General features: G+C 43.1%; 2 protein-coding genes across 3 annotated transcripts; both read left to right on the top strand.

The window, feature by feature from the left end:
- Nucleotides 1-315: 315 nt before the first annotated feature.
- LOC119656290 lies at nucleotides 316-4,139 on the top strand. The gene is made up of 3 exons (XM_038062726.1): nucleotides 316-540; nucleotides 856-1,231; nucleotides 3,988-4,139. The coding sequence occupies exons 1-3, from the start codon at nucleotides 373-375 to the stop codon at nucleotides 4,137-4,139; spliced, it is 696 nt and encodes a 231-aa protein (XP_037918654.1). The 5' UTR covers nucleotides 316-372.
- Nucleotides 4,140-9,549: 5,410 nt separating this feature from the next.
- LOC119655948 (zinc finger protein 84-like) lies at nucleotides 9,550-19,473 on the top strand. Of its 2 annotated transcripts, none has more exons than XM_038062151.1 (5): nucleotides 9,550-9,646; nucleotides 9,739-10,216; nucleotides 10,623-11,215; nucleotides 11,276-12,199; nucleotides 19,187-19,473. In XM_038062151.1, the coding sequence occupies exons 2-5, from the start codon at nucleotides 9,868-9,870 to the stop codon at nucleotides 19,460-19,462; spliced, it is 2,142 nt and encodes a 713-aa protein (XP_037918079.1). In that variant the 5' UTR covers nucleotides 9,550-9,646; nucleotides 9,739-9,867; the 3' UTR covers nucleotides 19,463-19,473. The 2 variants fall into 2 exon arrangements, with proteins under 2 accessions (XP_037918079.1, XP_037918080.1); XM_038062152.1 differs by lacking the exon at nucleotides 9,550-9,646 and having other exon boundaries at nucleotides 9,842-10,216; nucleotides 11,276-11,474; nucleotides 11,751-12,199.
- Nucleotides 19,474-19,746: the final 273 nt, after the last annotated feature.

Raw genomic sequence — 19,746 nt, 5'->3', positions numbered from 1 at the left:
GCAATGCTGACCACATTGCCTCCTTCTTTCCCACGGCATATAGCGTCGTGCGATGATCCTGATATTCATTTTAAACCAACTCAATCCCAACCTGCAAACACTCTTGAATAAAGGGTATTCTCCTCTCAGAAACCGTTAACGAGCATTCGTTCGAATTCCAGCGGAAAAATGTATTTCCCAACCGTTCCATCCATTCCACCAGCCAATCAACAGTGAACTACAAAACTCACTTTCGTGCTCTGTCAGAAATTGTTGTTACTTCGTTCATATTTTGAATTTTGGGATGTTAGTGTCATGCCGAGAGCGTCCGAGACAATCAACAAGTAAACAAGGTGAACTGTGTGAAGTAAAGTTTACGTTGGATTCAAAATCATGGAAATGACCTATAGAATAACGAACGGCATTCGCCTGGCGTCAATATGCCGAATATGCTTGCGTTCGGGGCAGTGCTTACATCCGGTCATTGATTCGGTTGTGCCAAACTTTCACGCGCCGCCCATCGCCGTGATTCAATTGTGGAAGATTTTCGACGAATTATTGGTAATTTTCAATTGACTGTCGTAATTTAGGAAGGAAATCCACTGTTTGACCGAAGGCAGTGGTTTCTGTTAAGTGACACAACTTGAAATTCGGATCTGACTTCACGTTCAGGACAGAGTTTTGAAACGGCTCAAGTTTGATTTTGTCTAGTCATACCGCGGGATGGACTCCTAACAAATTTAATAATGCTTGATTGTGTATGCACTCCTCACTGAATTGAAGTACTAAGTGTTTTCGGCGAAAGTTCAATGTTCATTGTTCAATGTTTCTCGGAGTTCTATGTCTTACGAACGTTACTTAATGTTTTAATTGCAGTTATCACATGGACCCAATTTTCCCGACAGTATATGCGGTGACTGTTTGCATTCCATCCAAAGCCATTACTTGTTCATGTTAAAATGCGAAGAGGCAGATGCACTACTGAAGGGGATTAATCAGCTCAACAGTCCTCTCACGAGGTTTCATCGAAACATCCAAAACCCAACCCATAGTAAAAGTGATCCCAGAAAACAATGCAAAGTCCCTGATCCAATTGGTAAACATCCAGAAGGAAGGATCACGGCACAGTTGCGTCTGGCTGGTCAAGCTTCTCCAAAGTACAAACGACTTAGGAAAAATGCAGCAATTTCAACGAGAAAGCGGGAATTATTGAGAAGACGTATTCTCCGCTCATCATTCAGGAAAATTCAAAGTAATTTAAAGCAATCCAGAAAAAATACAAAAATGAGGCATTCTCGAAAGCAAGGGTTCATACAATGCAAAGGCAATAAAACGAAGAATAAAATTAAAACAACTAATGTAACTCGTCTGAATGGCAAACCTAGAAAAGGCAGAATCAGCAGGATACCAAGTAAGTTTAGTAACTTTTGATAAGATCCGCATTTTGCAAGTTGATTTGAATACTAAGTTGAGCAGTTGAGGGGTAGATATCCAATTCCTGTTAGGGATTACAAATAAATGTCAGTGTCAATGAGCAACTAACAAAAAACTATTCTTAACATTTGAACGATTTGAACGAACAACGAAAAAACAGAACCCCAAAGCTTGTACTTGGTACGAAGAAGCACTTGCACTCCAGCATTAGAATTTCACCAATCACCATCGAATTGAACGCTTTTAAAATGGGATAGTCACAAAGTATTCTGAATTGAAGACTCATCAAACAACAACCATTAGAATTTCCTGGAGTCAGGCACGAAGGTTAATATTGTATTTCTCGAGATCGCTGTGAATGGCCTATCCTTGCTATCCGCATTTCGAACACCAAATCCAGAAAATCATTTTCTTGTTAATGTTTAGCAGGCGAGACCTAGCTCATGCCAACCTACTTTTTTTCTAATATTATACCTCTCAGTGTCATCATTTCTCCCCATCAACTCACGACATTGAGTTTGCTATGTGCTGAAGGTTCTGGAAGTTTGGCATGACAAACTGCCGTGTAGACATAATCCCACGGTCCTCTTCCGACACGGATTGATTTGGAGACACAATTAGAGTCCCGGCATGGCTACCATTGCAGTACTGGTTTATACTTTGTGCAGGTTCAGTATATTCACACCAGCCAATGTAGCAGCTATCTTACACCTCTGCCGCAACTAAGGAGTACTGCGCCTGAATTGTGCAACGCAACTCCACGTTTAAATCCACACGGAGCTCTGCCCGCGATAGGAGTACAACCCCCATGAAACTAAAACAAGTGGGCCAACCATTAATAACCGGGCTGAGAGCATAGCCTCCAGGAATTCTCCCAGAGCGTATGCTCTCAGAGGACCATCCCGATTCCCATGGTACCAGATAACCTCCGTTGAGGCTTCTTAGCATGAGCCATTTCAGATGAATCCCTTGCAGACTCGGGTCTGATCGTCCTCCTCAGGTACGTGGGGACAGGTTGACTGGAATCAGCTCGGTGCAGAGAATCGCAACGAAACCTTTCCACCAGTCAACTACCGCTCTGCTAACATTACAACACATAAGACGTCACTAGACAACACTAATGCAAAACACATGAAGCTGGTGGTCCTTCACGGCCACTATGGTCATTCGCCCAACATACTGCAGATGAAATCCGACCTTTCTCACATTCATTCCATCTAGGCTGCCACTTAAGTGTTTTATATATGCCTCGCAAGCGTGTTATATGTTATATATATGCCACGCAAGCGTGTTATATGTGTGTGTATTTGAGGTGGGGGAGACGCAAAGCCTCTGAATAACAAATCCAAGGGCTGCAAATTGAGTAATACATTCAGGCTGCGCCGAATGTCGTGCTCATGGCACCGGTGATACCCAGATACACAGTTCTTGGCAATGTGGCTTAGTTGCAAGTTTAACCAGTCTTCATCCTCATTGCTTTTGCAAGCACTTGATTTCCTGAATCCTTGCAGTTCTCGGTTCCACCATTCAAAGCACTCTAAAAGTGTGCGATTCAGTTGCCAATTGCCCTTCTATCGCCAAAGGAATCCTTAGTCGCCTAGAGAGCTCAACTTTGTCGCCAAGAAGTCCAATCCGTTTTCCTAGAATCCCGTCTTTGTATTACAGGCTATAGCCAAACTAAATTCTAAGAAACGGTGATCTGAGAGTGAGACTTCATCTAGCACTCGCCAGTTTCTAATCAACTCTAACAACTTTGAAGTGTCCCCTTGACTGATCCAATACCACAGATTCTGTTAAAACGAACGCATGGCTCTTGAACTAGAAATATATAAGGATAGTCTTGCAACTTTGCCAGCCTTGCCGCCAGTAAATAGGAAGAAGTTTTGGCATGCTTCAAGTTAATTTGACTAACGCCTATGTTTGTAGCCAAAAGTGAAGTCTAATATGAAAACCGCCGCTAACTGAAAAGTGTGTTGTGTTCAGCGTGGATCTCACCGGGGTTACCAGCTTGTCCTCATCTTCCGCCGAAAGTTCCGCTTTCTTGCGTCCAATTTCTCTGAATATCGCCACACTTGGTGGTGTAGCAGCGTCCATGTTCTCATTCTCAAGAAACTTCGTCTTCTTTCGCAGTGCTTTCTGTTGTCGTCGGCTGGGAACCGTACCGTTTTTTGGAAGAGTTAGGCAACAGTGTCACCTACAGGCCGACCGTAGTCAGTATTTCTGTGCCTCTCCTTAAGGGAGTTTCTGTACTTTCGTTTTTGGCTCACCGCGCATAGATACTTAATATAGGGTTTCCACTGAAGTGGATAGCGTGTCTTCCACAGATTTCTCCGTGGGGAACATGAATCTGGTGAGGCCTCCAAAATCCGTACCTCGGCCACGACCTGATTTCTCAAAGTCACGGGTGGATTCGAAGTCTGTGCCTTCTTATCACTTGGAGAGTTGCAATCCTTTGTTTCCAATAGTAAACTACCACCGGGGCTCCCGTACCACGACAAGGTGCTTTCCGAGGGAGAACCGAGTATATTACTTTCTGCCGGTATTCCAAATTTACTCCGTTTAATTTCACTACAGGTGGACGACTGCTCAAGCTCAAGACGGCTGCTATTCTCAACAAGAATGAGGAGATCATTCGCGTAAGCAACGCCTTCAAACACAGAATTAACCTTACCCAACAGTTCATCCATCATCAGGATCCATATAAATGGACCTGCGATCCTTCATGAAGGATCATGACAATATTCCATCCCAGTGGGTGGCTATAAAGCACGGCTGGCCGCAGGGACCTATCTCAGGTCCATTTATATGAAACCTGATGATGGATGTACTGTTGGGTGAGCTTAATTCTGTAGTTGGAAGCGTTGCTTATACGAATGATGGTAATGTGTTGTCTCTTTTCGTATTCTGGCAGCGGTTCAAAACAATCAATTGTTGGTTGTGATCAGTATTAATCGTTTCACCGGTCTTTAATAGATCATAATAGACCACACTCTTCTCCTAGTCCCGCAAAACGGTGAGAATCGGTCATGCAGTCAATGTGGATTGTGCGCCTGGGCTTCCCATGATTTTTCTCCGCTTCGGACTCTCAAAAAAAATCCCTTTCATCCCCAGTACCGATGCGAGTCAAAAAACAATTTTCTTTTCTATCGTTCGAGCTAAATTTCACAAGTGTTTTTTGCACCTCCTTCTTGTGCAACTCATTTGCATATCTTCTGAATCTCTTCCTCATCTTTCGTAGGCGCGTAGAAACTGCTGTTGATTAACGCTAAATTGCTCTGTGAGTATTTTTGTTTAGGAAGCATCTTGTCCAACAGTGCCTACAGTTCCACATATTTGTACCGACATAGTGTGTATGATTCAGAAGCAGTTTTCTTCCAATAAAGTAGACGAACGTTTTTAATCCATTATATAAAAATGGAAGTGGTGTACATACTCGGTTGTGATTGATAGACCCCAAAACCGTTCGACAGAGGAGGTTTTTACGGTATAAAAGTTGCCGTAAATCATCACTAGATGGTGCTGCATCGGATTAACTTCTAAATCGACAGATCAATTTCTACATCATTCACCCGACCTCCATGAAAATTTGGTAAAGTTTGAATTTTCAACTCCACTCACGTAGGGTGCGGGAAGTATATGCGGAGGGAGAAGGGCGGTCCCCCCTCAATCCTAACAAAAGCTTGCGGCGGTCGTGATCATCATCAACGGCGCAACAACCGGTATCCGGTCTAGGCATGCCCTAATAAGGAACTCCAAACATCCCGGTTTTGCGCCGACGTCCACCAATTCGATATCCGTAAAAGCTGTCTTACGTCCTGACCTACGCCATCGTTGCATTTCAGACAGGAACTGCCTCGTCTTCTTTTTCTACCATAGATATTGCCCTTATAGACTTTCCGGGTGGGATCATCCCCATCCATACGGATTAAGTGACCCGCCCACCGTAACCTATTGAGCCGGATTTTATCCACAACTTGACGGTCATGGTATCGGTCATAGATTTCGTCGTTATGTAGGGTACAGAATCGTCCATCCTCATGTAGGGGGTCAAAAATTCTTAGGAAAATTCTTCTCTCGAACGCGGTCAAGAGTTCGCAATTCTTCTTGCTAAGAACCCAAGTATCCGAGAAATACATACGTCCTTCGAGAATCCAATATTACTCAGTATGCAGCATTCTTCCGTTCCGTAGCTAGCTTACATTCATCGTCAAACCAGCCGTTGCGACTCTTTTTGTGGCCGTATTTATGATAACGTTCTTCAGGTGATTGCGAAAATCATTTGTTGATGCTTCATCTCCATCCGTGATCCGAGTCTATATTGGCCCCCCCTATATGTTCTGACTTTCATCAAGGCTGAGAAGTGGTCCCGTCTGGAGAAGCCCACATGTGTTTGTGAACCGCTTTCCGCACAAACCAAGTACTTCCAACAATAATTTCGTGTGACACTGCTAATTCATTAATCCGCAGTTCGTTATCATTTGTATTTTGATGTAAGCTATGGGAGCTAACATATCGCCTGAATACAGGCTCCGTCCCTACTTGGCTGTTAAAATCCCCAAGTATGATTTTGATATCATATCTGGGGCAGATTTCGAAGTTTGTCCCGCTTTTAGGCGCGGGAGACTCGCCTTCATCCTTCTCCGTCTGCAACTTTTCGTTAAAAAAGAGCTCCCAGCGGTCATGACGTGGAGGTTGAGATAGGGTTTGGTAGTAGAGCTGTTGGTGTTGGTTCAGCAGGCATTTCCCAGGTATTATGCTCCATCGTAGGTACCAACTAGTTGCTCACCGTAATCCCTTTCATCAAACGGGTCTAAGAAGTAAATATGCAAATGTACTAATAGGCAATCAACCTATCAGTGCTAGCATACAAAGCAATCGTCATACGGCAAATTAAGTGGCTACCTCAAACTCAATATACAACTATTCATACCTGTATTGCCAGAGTTACCAGAAAAGGACCAAATCGGGGGTAAGAACGGCTTGTGAGCCAACGAGTAACAAGTCCAGACTTCGAGAAGATTTACATAGGACAAATCAAAAGAATGGTTTCAGTACGTTGAAAAGAGCACGTGAGATAAGTGAACACGCCTGGAAAAAAAGGAGGGTAGAACACGGAAACCGATAGTAACCCGACATATCATAGAACCCAGGTGAACTTATGTAAAAAAAAGGAGAATAAGTTAAATTGTGACACCAGAAATACACAATTGAGGCTGCACAAAGATGTGATAATGAGACACCTAGTAACCATCATCTGGTGCTACCTAACGTTAAGAATTCAAGTATAAAGATACGCTTCAAGTTTCACCCTATCCCTACTGCTGTATATATCAGGGTACAATCAATCTACTCCCACCACTAACCACCATAAAATCCTCGGTGTTAACTTCGAAAACATGACGACATCCTCTGCTCATGCCTTTTCAATAGATAATATGATTAGAAACCGGAATCAGGTTCCCAAAGCCTTAGCTAGAAGATTCTGGGGGTATGATAAGGAAACTCTATTGGTGACTAACAAAAAGATCGCTAGATCTATAGCAAATCTGGTCTTGTAGCTTCAGTGACACCCAATGGAAGGACATTCAAACGTGTCAGAATGCCATTCTTCAAACAGTGGTAAATTGATTCTTGATGTCGAGAAGGCAATAAAACGAATGAAATCGGGAAAAGCCACAGAACCCGTCGACATTGCATCTGAGCTCTGGAAAGCGAAGAGCTGGGACCCAACACTGTGCCTCAGTGAATTCTTTGATCGGGTTATTCAGGAAGGAAGAACACCATCTGATTGGCAAGAAAGTACTACTGTTCCAATATGGAAAAAGAAAAGTAGTTCAGCAGAATGTTCAAATTACCGTACGATCCGGTTACTTTCCCAAACTATGAAGATTTTTGAACTCATTCTTGCCAACCGTATTCGCGAAATCGTTGAAATAACCGTGAATCAAGCCGGATTTGTCAAGAACGCGGAACTACTGACGCAATACACGCTGCGCGGTTACTCATGGAGAAACACCGTGAGAAGCATCGCCCTCTTTACATTGCATTTCTGGATCTAGAGAAAGCGTTTGACCGTGTGCCACACGAACTCATCTGGTATGCTTTACGACAACGCTTAGTGCCAGAAGAACTCGTGCGCTGGGTTTAATTGCTCTACCACGATCCGAAAAGTAAGTTCGAAGTATGGCGGGTGTATCAAAACCACTTCGTGTCTCTGATGGTGTTCATCAAGGAAGCGCTCTCTCGCCACTCCTCTTTATTCTTGTTATGGACATCGTCACACGGTATATCCAACGTCCAGCGCCCTACATACTGCTTTATGCAGAAGATATTTTCCTAGCATCTGATAGCAAAAATGATCTCGAGCAACTTGTCCAAAAATGGAATGATCGCCTCATACAACACGCTCTCAGATTGAATCTAAACAAAACTGAATTTTTGACGACCGATCCCCATGAAACAGGCACAATCACTGTCAGCGGCAGTGATCTGCCCAGAACCGAGAGATTTAAATACCTCGGGTCAAAGCTACCAGCCAATGGAGAACTGCGTTATGAAATTGCTTCACATATTAACGCAACCTGGATGAAGTGACGTTCCATAACTGGTGTTCTTTGTGATCGACGTATCAACGAACGTCCTAAATCTAAAATTTACCGCAATGTCGTCCGTCCTGTCGCTCTCTATGGTTCTGAGTGTTGGCCAACTATAAAAGACAATGAAAGACGTCTTACGGTAATGGAGACGAAGATGTTACGTTGAACTAGTGGCGTCACACGTTTGGATCACATCCGAAATGAGGATATCCGCGATCGTTATAGGGTGGCACCGATCGCGGAAAAGTTGCGAGAGAGGCGTCTTCGATGGTATGGTCATGTAATTCGTGCTAACGAGAATTCACTTACCAAGATTGGTCTGAACATCGAAGTCGATGGTAAACGACCAAGAGGTCGGCCGAAACAACGCTGGCTTGATACGCTGGATGGGGATTTAAAAGCCTCAAGATTGTACCCAGATCAGGCATTTGATAGAGCCAAATGGCGAAATCGATCACGACGAGCCGACCCCGCTTGTGAACGGGAAAAAAGCTAAAGAAAAAGAAGATGCGATCCTATGACCATCTGCGCCAGGAGATCAAAGCCCTGCCTATAATGAAACCCAATTATTTCCTCACTTTGTAGTTTTTAATATTACTGCAAATCAACCTAAACATCACCTAATGTACAAAAGCCACCTTCCTGTAACATCCAGCGTGTAAGATGAGGGATGTCGAAAGAAAATATACGAATATTTAAGAGGGAATCTCTCTGTCGTCCGCAGGCTGTGGACGTGACATGGTTCAACTGCATCATGAGAGGATCCTTAAGTGGAAGTTAAACCCAATTCGGTATTGATGGAATAATCCAACCTGTCATATCATCATGCAAGAAAACCCCACCCTTATCAGCAGGGGCTACTCTTTCCCAAATTCAATCGGTGTGGTGCTCATGCCTCAGTTCATACCTGTCCCGAATCGACAACAACATCCAAAATAGTAAGTAGCCAGTGGGTCGCACGTTGAGCACACCTTCAATTGCTCAGCAGCCCCCATATCCGATCGGAGCGACAATTTTCCTTGCCCCCCCAAAAGGAGATGGCTGAAATGAAATTATTAAATTCCCCAGCCATTTTCAGAAAACTGTATGCACTCACAGGACATTTACAAAATACGCTTTAAAATATCATTTTGCTTCAGTGTTGAGCTCCTTGTTTCGAAATATTGCCCATTTTCCTCAAAAAAAAAATGTATTTGAAGCGACCCCTCTTCCTGGATCTCCGTTTTTGCCTGAATTCTGGGAGTGGCCAAGACTACTTTCCCCATATTCTATCATCTCGTACTAAAATACAGTCAATAAATAAAAAAAAACGTAAAAGATAGAACTTACCTGTTGCCACTTTAGCGTGAGAACACAATTTCAAAAGGATTCCCACGGTCTCAAGTAGGCCATGAAACCGTTTCCAAGGCAATGTAATGAAAAAATTTTTCAATTTCTAGGAGAAAACCCATTCATTTGTTTGTCGAACGTCTCCGGTGAATAATCTCGAAGATTTTCAAATATTTTTTTCTTGCTCGCCCAACAATTCCTTTAGTTTCACCTCATATCCTTCATAGCCCGCTTAGTTATACCTTCAGTGTGTGTCATAAAGCTGCCAACGATCGAATCCTGTTTTGTTTTTTATATTTTCACAATCCGTGAGTACAGAGAAATAGTATTACTTTCTTTTGACAATTTTCCAATCGTGAAAATATTCCAAATGCATTTTTTGTTTTTCAAAACTTCTCAGAGTGCTGGTCCTAGAAATTGTTTGGTGTGTTTCGTACATCCCAAACAATTGAAACAGAAAAGCTGGGAGCATTTTCAAACAGAATATTCAAGAGCGACTTCTTTCTAGTGGAAGTAATCGTTTTTTAAAATGAGCTGGGAAAACTATAAATCAGATACGAGTGGTGATGTTATGGTTGGGAAGTTTGAAGTGTTCATTGATATGAATAAATCGAAAGGAAATCAGAGTACTGGTGGTCGTAGTAAAGGTGTACCAAGCATGAGCGGAAATATTGTTGTTCCAGAAAAGCTTAACTCTAATTCCAACTGGTCGGATACTAGTTTGGACCAATCACCCCTAGATTTCTTGCTTGATGATGAATTCAATTTGAATAGTACACATAATCTGGAAATGGCCATTAAGAATATCACAAATCCAAGCCCTGAACACGATATTGGAAAGCTGAAAGGAAGGGACGTGCTCTTATCCCAAACAATAAGTAATTATAGCCACACAATTGAAAGAGTATATGTTGGGTTGTGCGGAGCTTTCTACCTGATCCAAATTATTGCTGGGTCTAAATTTAAAAAAAAGAACAGTGAATAGAATGTATCGTTCTTGCTCTGACACATTCTTCCTTTAAAGATCTTATCTTTTAATAATAACTTTGAGTCAACGCGAACCGACACCATTGCATAATTATCAAAACACCGCGGTAAATCCTGCCTCTGAAATCCACTTAGATCACTGTAAATTTCATGGTTAAACTTACAGCAATCTCTCCCTACTTATTTATATAAGTTGAGTGGATTTTAAATTACAAACATCTCCCACACAACTGCACAACTTATATTAATCTCCCCACAGTTCCTAGCATTCTTCTTACTAACATATCTCTCCCAAAGAATCAGAAAACAATGATTTTGTCTTGACACCATTACAAAGCACATCAGCACCCACGTCCGAAGTTATCAAACCAGAACCTGCCGCTGTTGTTGATTCATCTGGAGATGCCAAATCCCAGAATCAAACCCCACATTTTGTAAAATATATTAACCGGGACGGAAAAGTCATCAAGGTCTGGGAATGTGGAATCTGTTCCCGGAACTTTCAACATCAGTACACGTTAATGCGTCACCTACCCACCCATACGAACGTGCGAAACTTCGTTTGTAACGAATGCGGAAAGGCCTTCCGCCAACTATCAACTCTTAGTCAACATCGTGCCATTCATTCTGTCGAACGACCGTATGCTTGTGAGACATGTAACAAATCGTTTAATAGAATCTCAACTTTAATTTCACACCGGAAAACCCATTCGGATGTGAAACCATTCCGTTGTCATATGTGCCATAAAGGATTCCATCAGAAAGGTAACTTGAGAAATCATATCTACATCCACACAAATGAGAGGCCGTACCGATGTACGGTTTGCAACAAGGGATTTAATCAAATGTCGAATTTGGTGTGTCACACGCAAAAATCGCATTCGTCAGAGGTAAGTTTTAAGGATTTTCAAACTTTAAATCATCTATTGGGTTCCGTAATGTCTTTTCAGTTCGGATCGATTTGGACATGCGACCGTTGCAATATGAGTTTTTCAAAACGGACACTTCTCCGTGCCCATGAGCTCGAAACCCATCATATTCAAGGAACAAATATAAAAAGCACTCGACCGAAACTCGCTAACAATCGAAAATCAGCCACAACAACTTCAGATGATTCGACTATGGACTTGGATGCAGGCAACGAATTCTGTAAGTCTGAAATATCTGAAAATGGAATACTTATACCAGCTATTGATACGGATGCAATGAAAATCGCAAGAGCCAATAAAGAAATGCCTTTCGCGGTACTTCATTTTTTCGAAGGCCCACCTCTGCTTGTACGGATTGTTGATTATGGCAATCAAAGTCTCCTTCGACCAACGAAGAATGAAGATTTTATCTCGTTGAAAAACCAACAAGCCGAACAAATTGAAAAAGTTTGTGTACCGATTGTAGCGGCCGTTTATCAAACATTGAATGTTGCAGGTCGCCCGGAATTCAAGGTAATGCCGCCAAAGAACATCTATAAATTCATCAACCATCATCAATCGATCTCGTTAAATTGTGATAATAACAACGAGGGTGAACGAGAGGCATCTAAGCCAGATGAGATAATTCCTGCTGCAAATATTATCTCCTTGACACCACCACAAATTCCAAGTGATCTTCGCGATGTTACTGAGAATCTGGAGACTCCTCTATTCGAATCATTAACCCATGTCAAGGATGAACCTTCAAATATGGATGAAAACTCTATGGAATTCAATCCGGGTGCCTCTATGGGAGAGAAACCTAGAGCAATAGCTATCGTAGAAGAGTCGAATTGGTGGAAGAGACACACAAAAACAGATCCGTACGAAGAAGTTGACGCGTTCTCGGAAACATTTCAAAATATTGCAACTGGTAGTTTACTCACTCCTAAGAAGATTACCGAGGTAAGTTTAATTTTTTCTTTTTCAAATTTTGCCATGAAAGCAATCTAGAAAAAATATCAATCCAATCCTGAAACTCCGATGGGTGGTTATTTTTCACAAGGCTCCTGTTATAGTCACGTTCCTTTGGTTTTCTCAGCACCTTTACAACCTATAGGTTCAATTGGTCAAAACCTATTTCTGAAATTAATCAATGTGGACAATTTTGGTCATTCACATCAAGATTTAAAAGGTTTAATTACGCGGAAGTCCTCCTGATTTACTTCTACACTCTGCTAAAAAAGTACCGGTAATTGGTCAAATAAACACGAAATATTATTAATTCAAATTTATTGTATTGCCCCCCCCCCCCACACACATCACCAGTGATAATGCGTTTTATGAATGTGTAATGAACATTGCCTCCTAGTGTACCGTTACGGTCTTGAATGAAGTGCTCTAACACACTTCAAGGCCCTGATCCAACATGGATTGTTGCGCCAACGATTATTATTATTATAATGAACTAAGAGGATATGCCAGAGACGACTTAGAGGGAAGAGCTATCCCAAAAACCTAAAAAGTTGGCGGAATTGACCATGAAAGCCCGCCGGGAAATACTGAAGCTCCATCGTAGCGCTCGGTCGACACGTTTTTGGACACCTCTATGGTAATCAGGCTTGAGAATATGGGGGGAGGGGGGGCCTTTGAGCGCTCCAATGCCTCACGTGTCATTATACAAAATTCAGGTGTCTATATCAGTGTGTGGGTTCGCACCGGATCTTGAAAATAACTTCACAAACATACGGATTCGCGTAAACCTATCGCGTTAAACCAAAACGCGAGCTAAGACCTGAAAAATGAGAGTAAAAAAACGACGGCTCGACCGCGCGCATGGAGCCGTGAATCTCTGGACCCAGGTGCCGCGGTCGAAGGGGGAAGATCCACGATGGATCACATTCTCTATCCTTGCGCGGCCTCTGCGGTTCCCTCCTTGCTTTTTTCTAGTCGCTAGTGTTATTTATTGGTCTTGCAAATACCGGTATTTCAGGAACCACCTGTTCCCTTCATCAGTGCTAACAGGACTTGATTATTCACTGAGGAAGCTATCACCACACCTGGCAGTTAGGTGGTATAAAGTGCAAATCCATATATGAGAAGAAGAAGAAATTTAAGAACCGGTACGGATAATCGGCGGGACTCGTCTAACTTGATGACTGGGTCGGGCTTCATAATATACAGCACAGCGCCGAAACCGCTAGTCGTGAGGCGGTTCGACGTCTAGACGACCTGGAGCATTACTCCGCCTACAACAGCTGTTTCGCCACAATCTGTGACGACCACTTCAGCAGGTTCACATAGGCAACGGATGAAGTGGACTGAGGAAATGAACCTCTTCATCATCTGCTCCTACTACGAAATATCGACGGGGGCGGGTACAACATCTTACCGCCGTTTGTTGCATCATAGTTTCGTCGAGCGTTTCCCGCAATCCGCGCACGTGACTGTGCAGCGAGTCGCAGACCAGTACCGCTTTATAACTCGCAGCGACACAATCCCGACGATCATCAGAGAGCGTATTCGACTTGAGATCATCGCGGAAACTGGTGACCGAGAGTCGATGGGGGCAGAGGCGGCGACATCAACAACACCACACCGCACTGCAGACAACAATTTCAGTACTCACCGAAGCACTCTTCTCTACCGTCGAGCTGAGGTTCGGAACGAATTCCAAAGAGCGTGTTTGGAATTCTCAGATATGGATTCTTTGCATAGACCAGGTATTCTCAGGCTCTATGCATCTCCAGCAACTCCGGGAATTCTATCTCAAATCAATGATGAGATTGCATCTCGACTGTGTGCTGATATGTCGCAGCGGCAACTACAATCACTTGTGTATTGTGGTGCAGTTACGGCTGTCAGATTGCACGGTCAAAAGATTCGCTTTCCACCATGGAAAATTCGTCTGGAGCGTCGGCGGGACTCACTGAGGCCGGACATTGCTAGACTAACTCAACTCAGCTTTTGCAATGCCAGCAGACGGGTGAAGAATAACGTGCAGAGGGCTTACCGGAAATGTTAAAATTCTGGACACACTAAAAGCAAAAACTTTCTGTTGTATGCAGTCGGTTACGACATTATGGCGAAAGTCACTCCAGACGTGTCCAGAATGCAACATACACAAGGAATCAACGGAGCTTTTTCAAATCTCTCAACAAAGCGTCCAGACAGTACAGTTTTCGGTAACGGAAACGAAAGAGTATTGGGGTGGACTTTGGGGGTTACCACTTGCTTCTGGCGAAAAGGCGTGAAACCTAATACTAGAGAGGTGACGGCAAAGGTACGTGGAGCCTAGCCGGGAACAATGTTGAAAATCCATTGATTCTCTATCCGGCATCACAAAACGACGCTGTGAGCCGAAATAGGCTATCTTCCACTAGCTCAAGCCGCTGAGTCAGTGGAAAAGGAGGAGATTTTGAAGCAATGTACTCAGTACTTCATGTAAAGTAAAATGCTGGGATCAGGGGGAATGGTTAGAGGTAGGTAGGTATAAGTATTTGTACCAAAAAACCGAATTAGCGCTGTGGTACGCCGTATTCATGTCACAAACTCCTAAAACCGTGACCACTGTCGGAAGGACAGAGCGAACAGAATCTAGTAGGCTTAGATTTCCAGTGCCAGCTCGTAGTGTACAACAGAAAATGCCCTTCACAACCAGATATCTCTCTGATGACCCCAAAGAATTATTTATCTGTTTCCGGGCAGTTGCAGAAGAAGTTCGAACTTCGAAAATGCAAGATAAAGGGGTCTCCCGAGTCTGGTGGCATGGCTCCTATAAGTGAATGGAAACCGCCGTAATCCTGCATGCCTCCGCGCGCGTTTGGTCCAAAGGCTCTCGTAATCGGCTTTTGCTGTAGGAAGGCCAGATCGTCCTTGGCCCCATCTGGAGTTAGCGACTGTCAAGTAGTGCCAATAGATTTCACCCTTCAGAGTCACGAACGGCACGTAGACGGCATACACCGAAGGACTGTCAAGGACGAAGTTCCGGATGGCCAATTGGCCAGCCCGCTTATTCTTATGACCGGGCTATTTTGAATGAACTTTGTCACATAAACAGTTACGCTACCCAAGATAATGGCGCAACTGAGCTCAAAGCCCTAGTCAGAAAAACTATTAAGGTACTTTAAAAAACCAAAAAATGACTGACGGTTTCGTCCAGGGCAGGGGCAACTCATCAAACGCTACCTCACCACCGGAGCAGCGTGACCGGACAGATGGAAAAACGCTCCCTTATATCATCGCAAAAACACAACAACAAATGTTGAATGCTTGGGTGCTATCCATGGAGCTGAGCGACGTGACGCAGCCGAGTTTCCTGGTAGGAAATATTTTGGAACTTTGCGTGTCATTTGAATTTGAATAATGAATTCGTGAACTGTTACAATTTTATCAGTTTTGGTTTATATGCATTTGCTAAAAAGTCAAAACATGCAGTTTGCTACCGCGCTAGTGACATATGAGCATGGCGGTCGTACCTTTACGCTTACGGCTCGGATCATGCCCCAGCCATCGACCACTGGGTCTCCAGTATCACTAAGAATACACTGGCGTGTCCTGGAAAAAAGGACGGTTCGGTTACAGTGTGCGTATCGGGGTATTCTCTTGCTCCGATTCCACACACGTCGATAAAGAATTCTGTGACAACACCATAACACATCGACCGATCTTACATTCTGTTCTGGTTGGAAAAGCTACCTCAAAATTACTCTTGAGGCTCTTCTTGCGTAAGACGTATCTATTGATAATGCCCAGATTTACCATTGTAGTTTTTCTAGGATGTTACTACGGCCGCTGCCCAGTAAACAAAATCACGGAGTCTGACAGCACACACACAGCACAATACAGCGTATTTAATGTGAACGTCCAGGGGAGGGATATATAGGACAACTGGACAGGAGTGCAGAGCCACATCAACATCTGCATATCCGATTCTCTGGATCCTATTAAGCCTTATTTTATTGAAGTTCTTTCTCAGCACCGAACACACAATAAAACCGTACAATAGGATAGAAGGGACAACGGCTGCGTACATCCTAAGAATATCTTCCTGTGGAACACCTTAGATCCTTACGAAGGTCTTAGCCCTCGGTTTAGCCTCTAATTTAACTTGGGATATAAGTTTACACCCAGATCCTTTCCATTCAAGAAAATGCCAATCTTTTTTCATTTAGCTGCGGGAGGTCTCTTGATGGTAAATAACATTTAACAACAAAGGTGAGACAGCGTCTGATGAATTGCCACCGTTCTGGACGAAACCACAAGTCGTTTATATCAGCTCCATTTTGGTTGAATTTATAAGGCTAGTTCAAATTTTAAAGCCACAGGCACATCATAGAATTTCATCCATCGTTACCAACTAGAGCACCGAAGAGGTGCGATCGATTGCTTGAGACAGCCTTATTCATGGCCTAGCCTGACCATTTTCGGTATAAAAAGCCAGCAGCAAGTCTGTAGACGTTCGGTACATGTTTGAATAAAATACAGCTCCAATAATTATCTAGAAACCGCGGCACAACACTCTCCTATGGTCTCTGAAACATGGTTAGCGTTATGCTGTTTAGACTGAGATTAATATGGGGAAAACTATTTGCAGCACAGCTGGCTTTTATCTTCGATGACTACCGATTTGATATTCTCAAACGACTGGGACTGCACAGCTTTCAAACAGGGTTTTGGCTCACAATTCTCACTGGCGGCGAAACGCTCCAGTGCCTCACCAGAAGATTCCGGCCAGGTGCCCTCGGATTTTCTAAGAAAGAATAGGCTCCCGTGTTCCTCCATATTCCGGCAGTTTTCCATCCAAGACCGCTTCTTGACAATGCTGAATGTCGACTTATATCTCTTTAACTAACAAAAGTTGAAGATCATCCTGCTCTCCTTCTTGAGATTGGACAAGTTTTAGTTCCACGTGTGCTTTACATTGGCATCACAGCTTATCAACACATCACAGCTCCACGGTATGGTAGACACCAGATGTTATAATTCTTCCAATAGTGCTGGTCGGTCGTGAATGAGGTAAGCTAAGGAAATATACATGTCCTCCGCTTGACTACGGTTAGATCACTGGAACTCTGATCCAGACATAAAGAACCGTGCAGTGTCTTCCTGACAGGAATGATAAATATCAGTGGTCGCTCCGAGTTACTGTGATGTGCTGTTTTGATGCTAATTATTAAAACCATGACTGCTGTAGGAAGAGCAAGGGCAGCAGAATTTAGTAAGCTCAGTCTTTCAGAGTCAGCCTATGACATTTACAAAGGATAGCAGCCCCCACTCTAACCTTGCTATTAGAGATTTTTTTGAGGTCAACACAGAATTGTAATCCTGCACGTATTTGCACGCGTCTGGTACAGGAGGGTTCTCCTCGACTTAAAGCCTTAGCCATCTACGGCCAGCGTCTGCTGAGTAATCTGAGTAGATTTCACCCTTAACTGTTGCTTGGAGATGTAGACTGGAATTCACCGAGAGACTGCCAAGGGCAACGCCCTCGCAAATTCGTCGGCCCGTTCATTCGACAATCTCCATGCCCGCTCGTATAACTTGGTGACCACGACAGAGTCGAAATCGCAGAGCAGAAAACTGCATTTTGGTTTTCTGACTCCGAGCCCCAATCCGTAATTCGTCTTTTCTAATGAATCCATGTATACGGGGTAGGCAGAACTGATTGTTCGTCTAGGGTTCCTTCTCCTTGACCACCACTCAATCGTCGATAGGGAGCTTAGGGTTTTGGAAGCGCAGAGATTGGGCGAGGTTGCCTATTTGGATCTTCGACAACTAGATGCCAGCAACAGGTCTCCTGGGGATCTCGTCATATGGGATAATATTGAGTTTCACAGTCAAGCGCCGTTGATTTTAGCAACGCACGAATTGAGAAAGTCCCTGAAGAACTGATCCTCGTAAACTATTATGTGATATCTACGGCCCAATTGGAATCGAAAGAGAAGACATATCCCCCGGGGCCCTCTTAGCGTCGATGACATGCAGTCCTCAGTGGTGCTGTTTTACCTTAGCTTAGAGGGTCCTATTGGCACCTTTTACAGTCCGGGGAGGTCGGTTTTCGGGCTGTTGTTTTCGATTCGCTCCCGCCAGATTCACTTGCTCTTCAAATACCACTAACAGGCAATCCGATCTTGGTCGGTTGGGGCCTACTCTCAGCCCGACCCTACATACTTTTAGCTCATCTAGCATTCACCGACGGGAAAAAGTGTGAGAACTCCCAATTATGCAGCCTTAAGCTGAAGAATAATCGGGGGAGATCAATATAGTTGGAGTTACTTTACCATGGCAAATCGTACCTGGTTTCCCTTAGTGGCAGGCCGACTAAAAAAACACATTGAATGTTATTGAGTATGCCAAAATGACAAGGCGGATGCCGATCCTATCGAGAAATGAACAGGAGTTATTGGCATATGTACGGCACCGAGACTAATTACCAAGCATATCGCTGAGAAAAATGGCGTACTCGATTTAGACGAGTGGACTCCGCTAACGAGCAGGACAGAAAAAAATAAACTCATATGCTTGTGTTTTTGACAAGCTTGACGTAACATTTTCAGTCATTCGGCCCACGAAATTCTATTCATCATCATCAACGGCCCAATAACCGGTATCCGGTCTAGGACTGCCTTAATAAGGAACTCCAGACACCTCGGTTTTGCACCGAGGTCCATGGAATTCTATTAGTAGCACAAAATTTGAGACAAATTCTTTATTCGATGTTTTTATCGATTGTAAAAATCGCAAAGCATACTTGAGATAGGCTGGCAAAATCGAGCACTGTTAAAACCAAACGATAGATCACGCTCAAACTCGGCAGGAATATAGAGGACAGTCGTGCTATTTTAGCAATAGAAAAATTGATAATCCCTTTAAACAGACGTTTTTGATAGAATATGTATAGCTTAGCGAAAATTATGCACCTTCGTTTACTAAACTTTTCCACATTTCCAGAGCGATATAATGCCAGATCAGAATGCTTCAATTCTGGACCTATCCGAGGCGAGAAATCCCCTTCTGTGCCATGGTCAGCAAATATCAAACAACAACAATGACAATATATTCAACTACAATTCTTTAATGAACTACGATTTCGGAAATAACATCTCAAATATTCTGGATGCATTCCGCAGTGAAGGTATGGATGCCAGCATGATAAAGAGTCTGTTCTCAGAGAATCCTGGGTTATTGCACGATTTCAACGAATGTTTATCAGAAATTTTACCGTAAAGTAGAAAAAAATGAAATATTTAATGTATAAAGAAACAGTATTGAACTTTCCTTGCTTTGGGAGGAATATGTGCCTTGAATCGATCTCAAAGAGATGTAAAACGAAAGATTGGAGAAATGTTTAAGGAGAAATGTGATTTTTCAGTGAAATTTAGATTGTATAAGATATTATATATGCAAGGGATGACTTGCGGTTCTTATGAGTTCCCCAGACTAATTATATTGAAGAATTGTTTTTTTGTTGATCGTTGGATAATTATTTAAAAACTAGTTTATAAGACTTT

This window comes from Hermetia illucens, chromosome 4 (assembly GCF_905115235.1).
Source record: "Hermetia illucens chromosome 4, iHerIll2.2.curated.20191125, whole genome shotgun sequence".
NCBI lineage: Eukaryota > Metazoa > Arthropoda > Insecta > Diptera > Stratiomyidae > Hermetia > Hermetia illucens.
The sequence above is the reverse complement of the archived record's forward strand: the minus strand, read 5'-3'. Positions and strand labels throughout refer to the sequence as shown.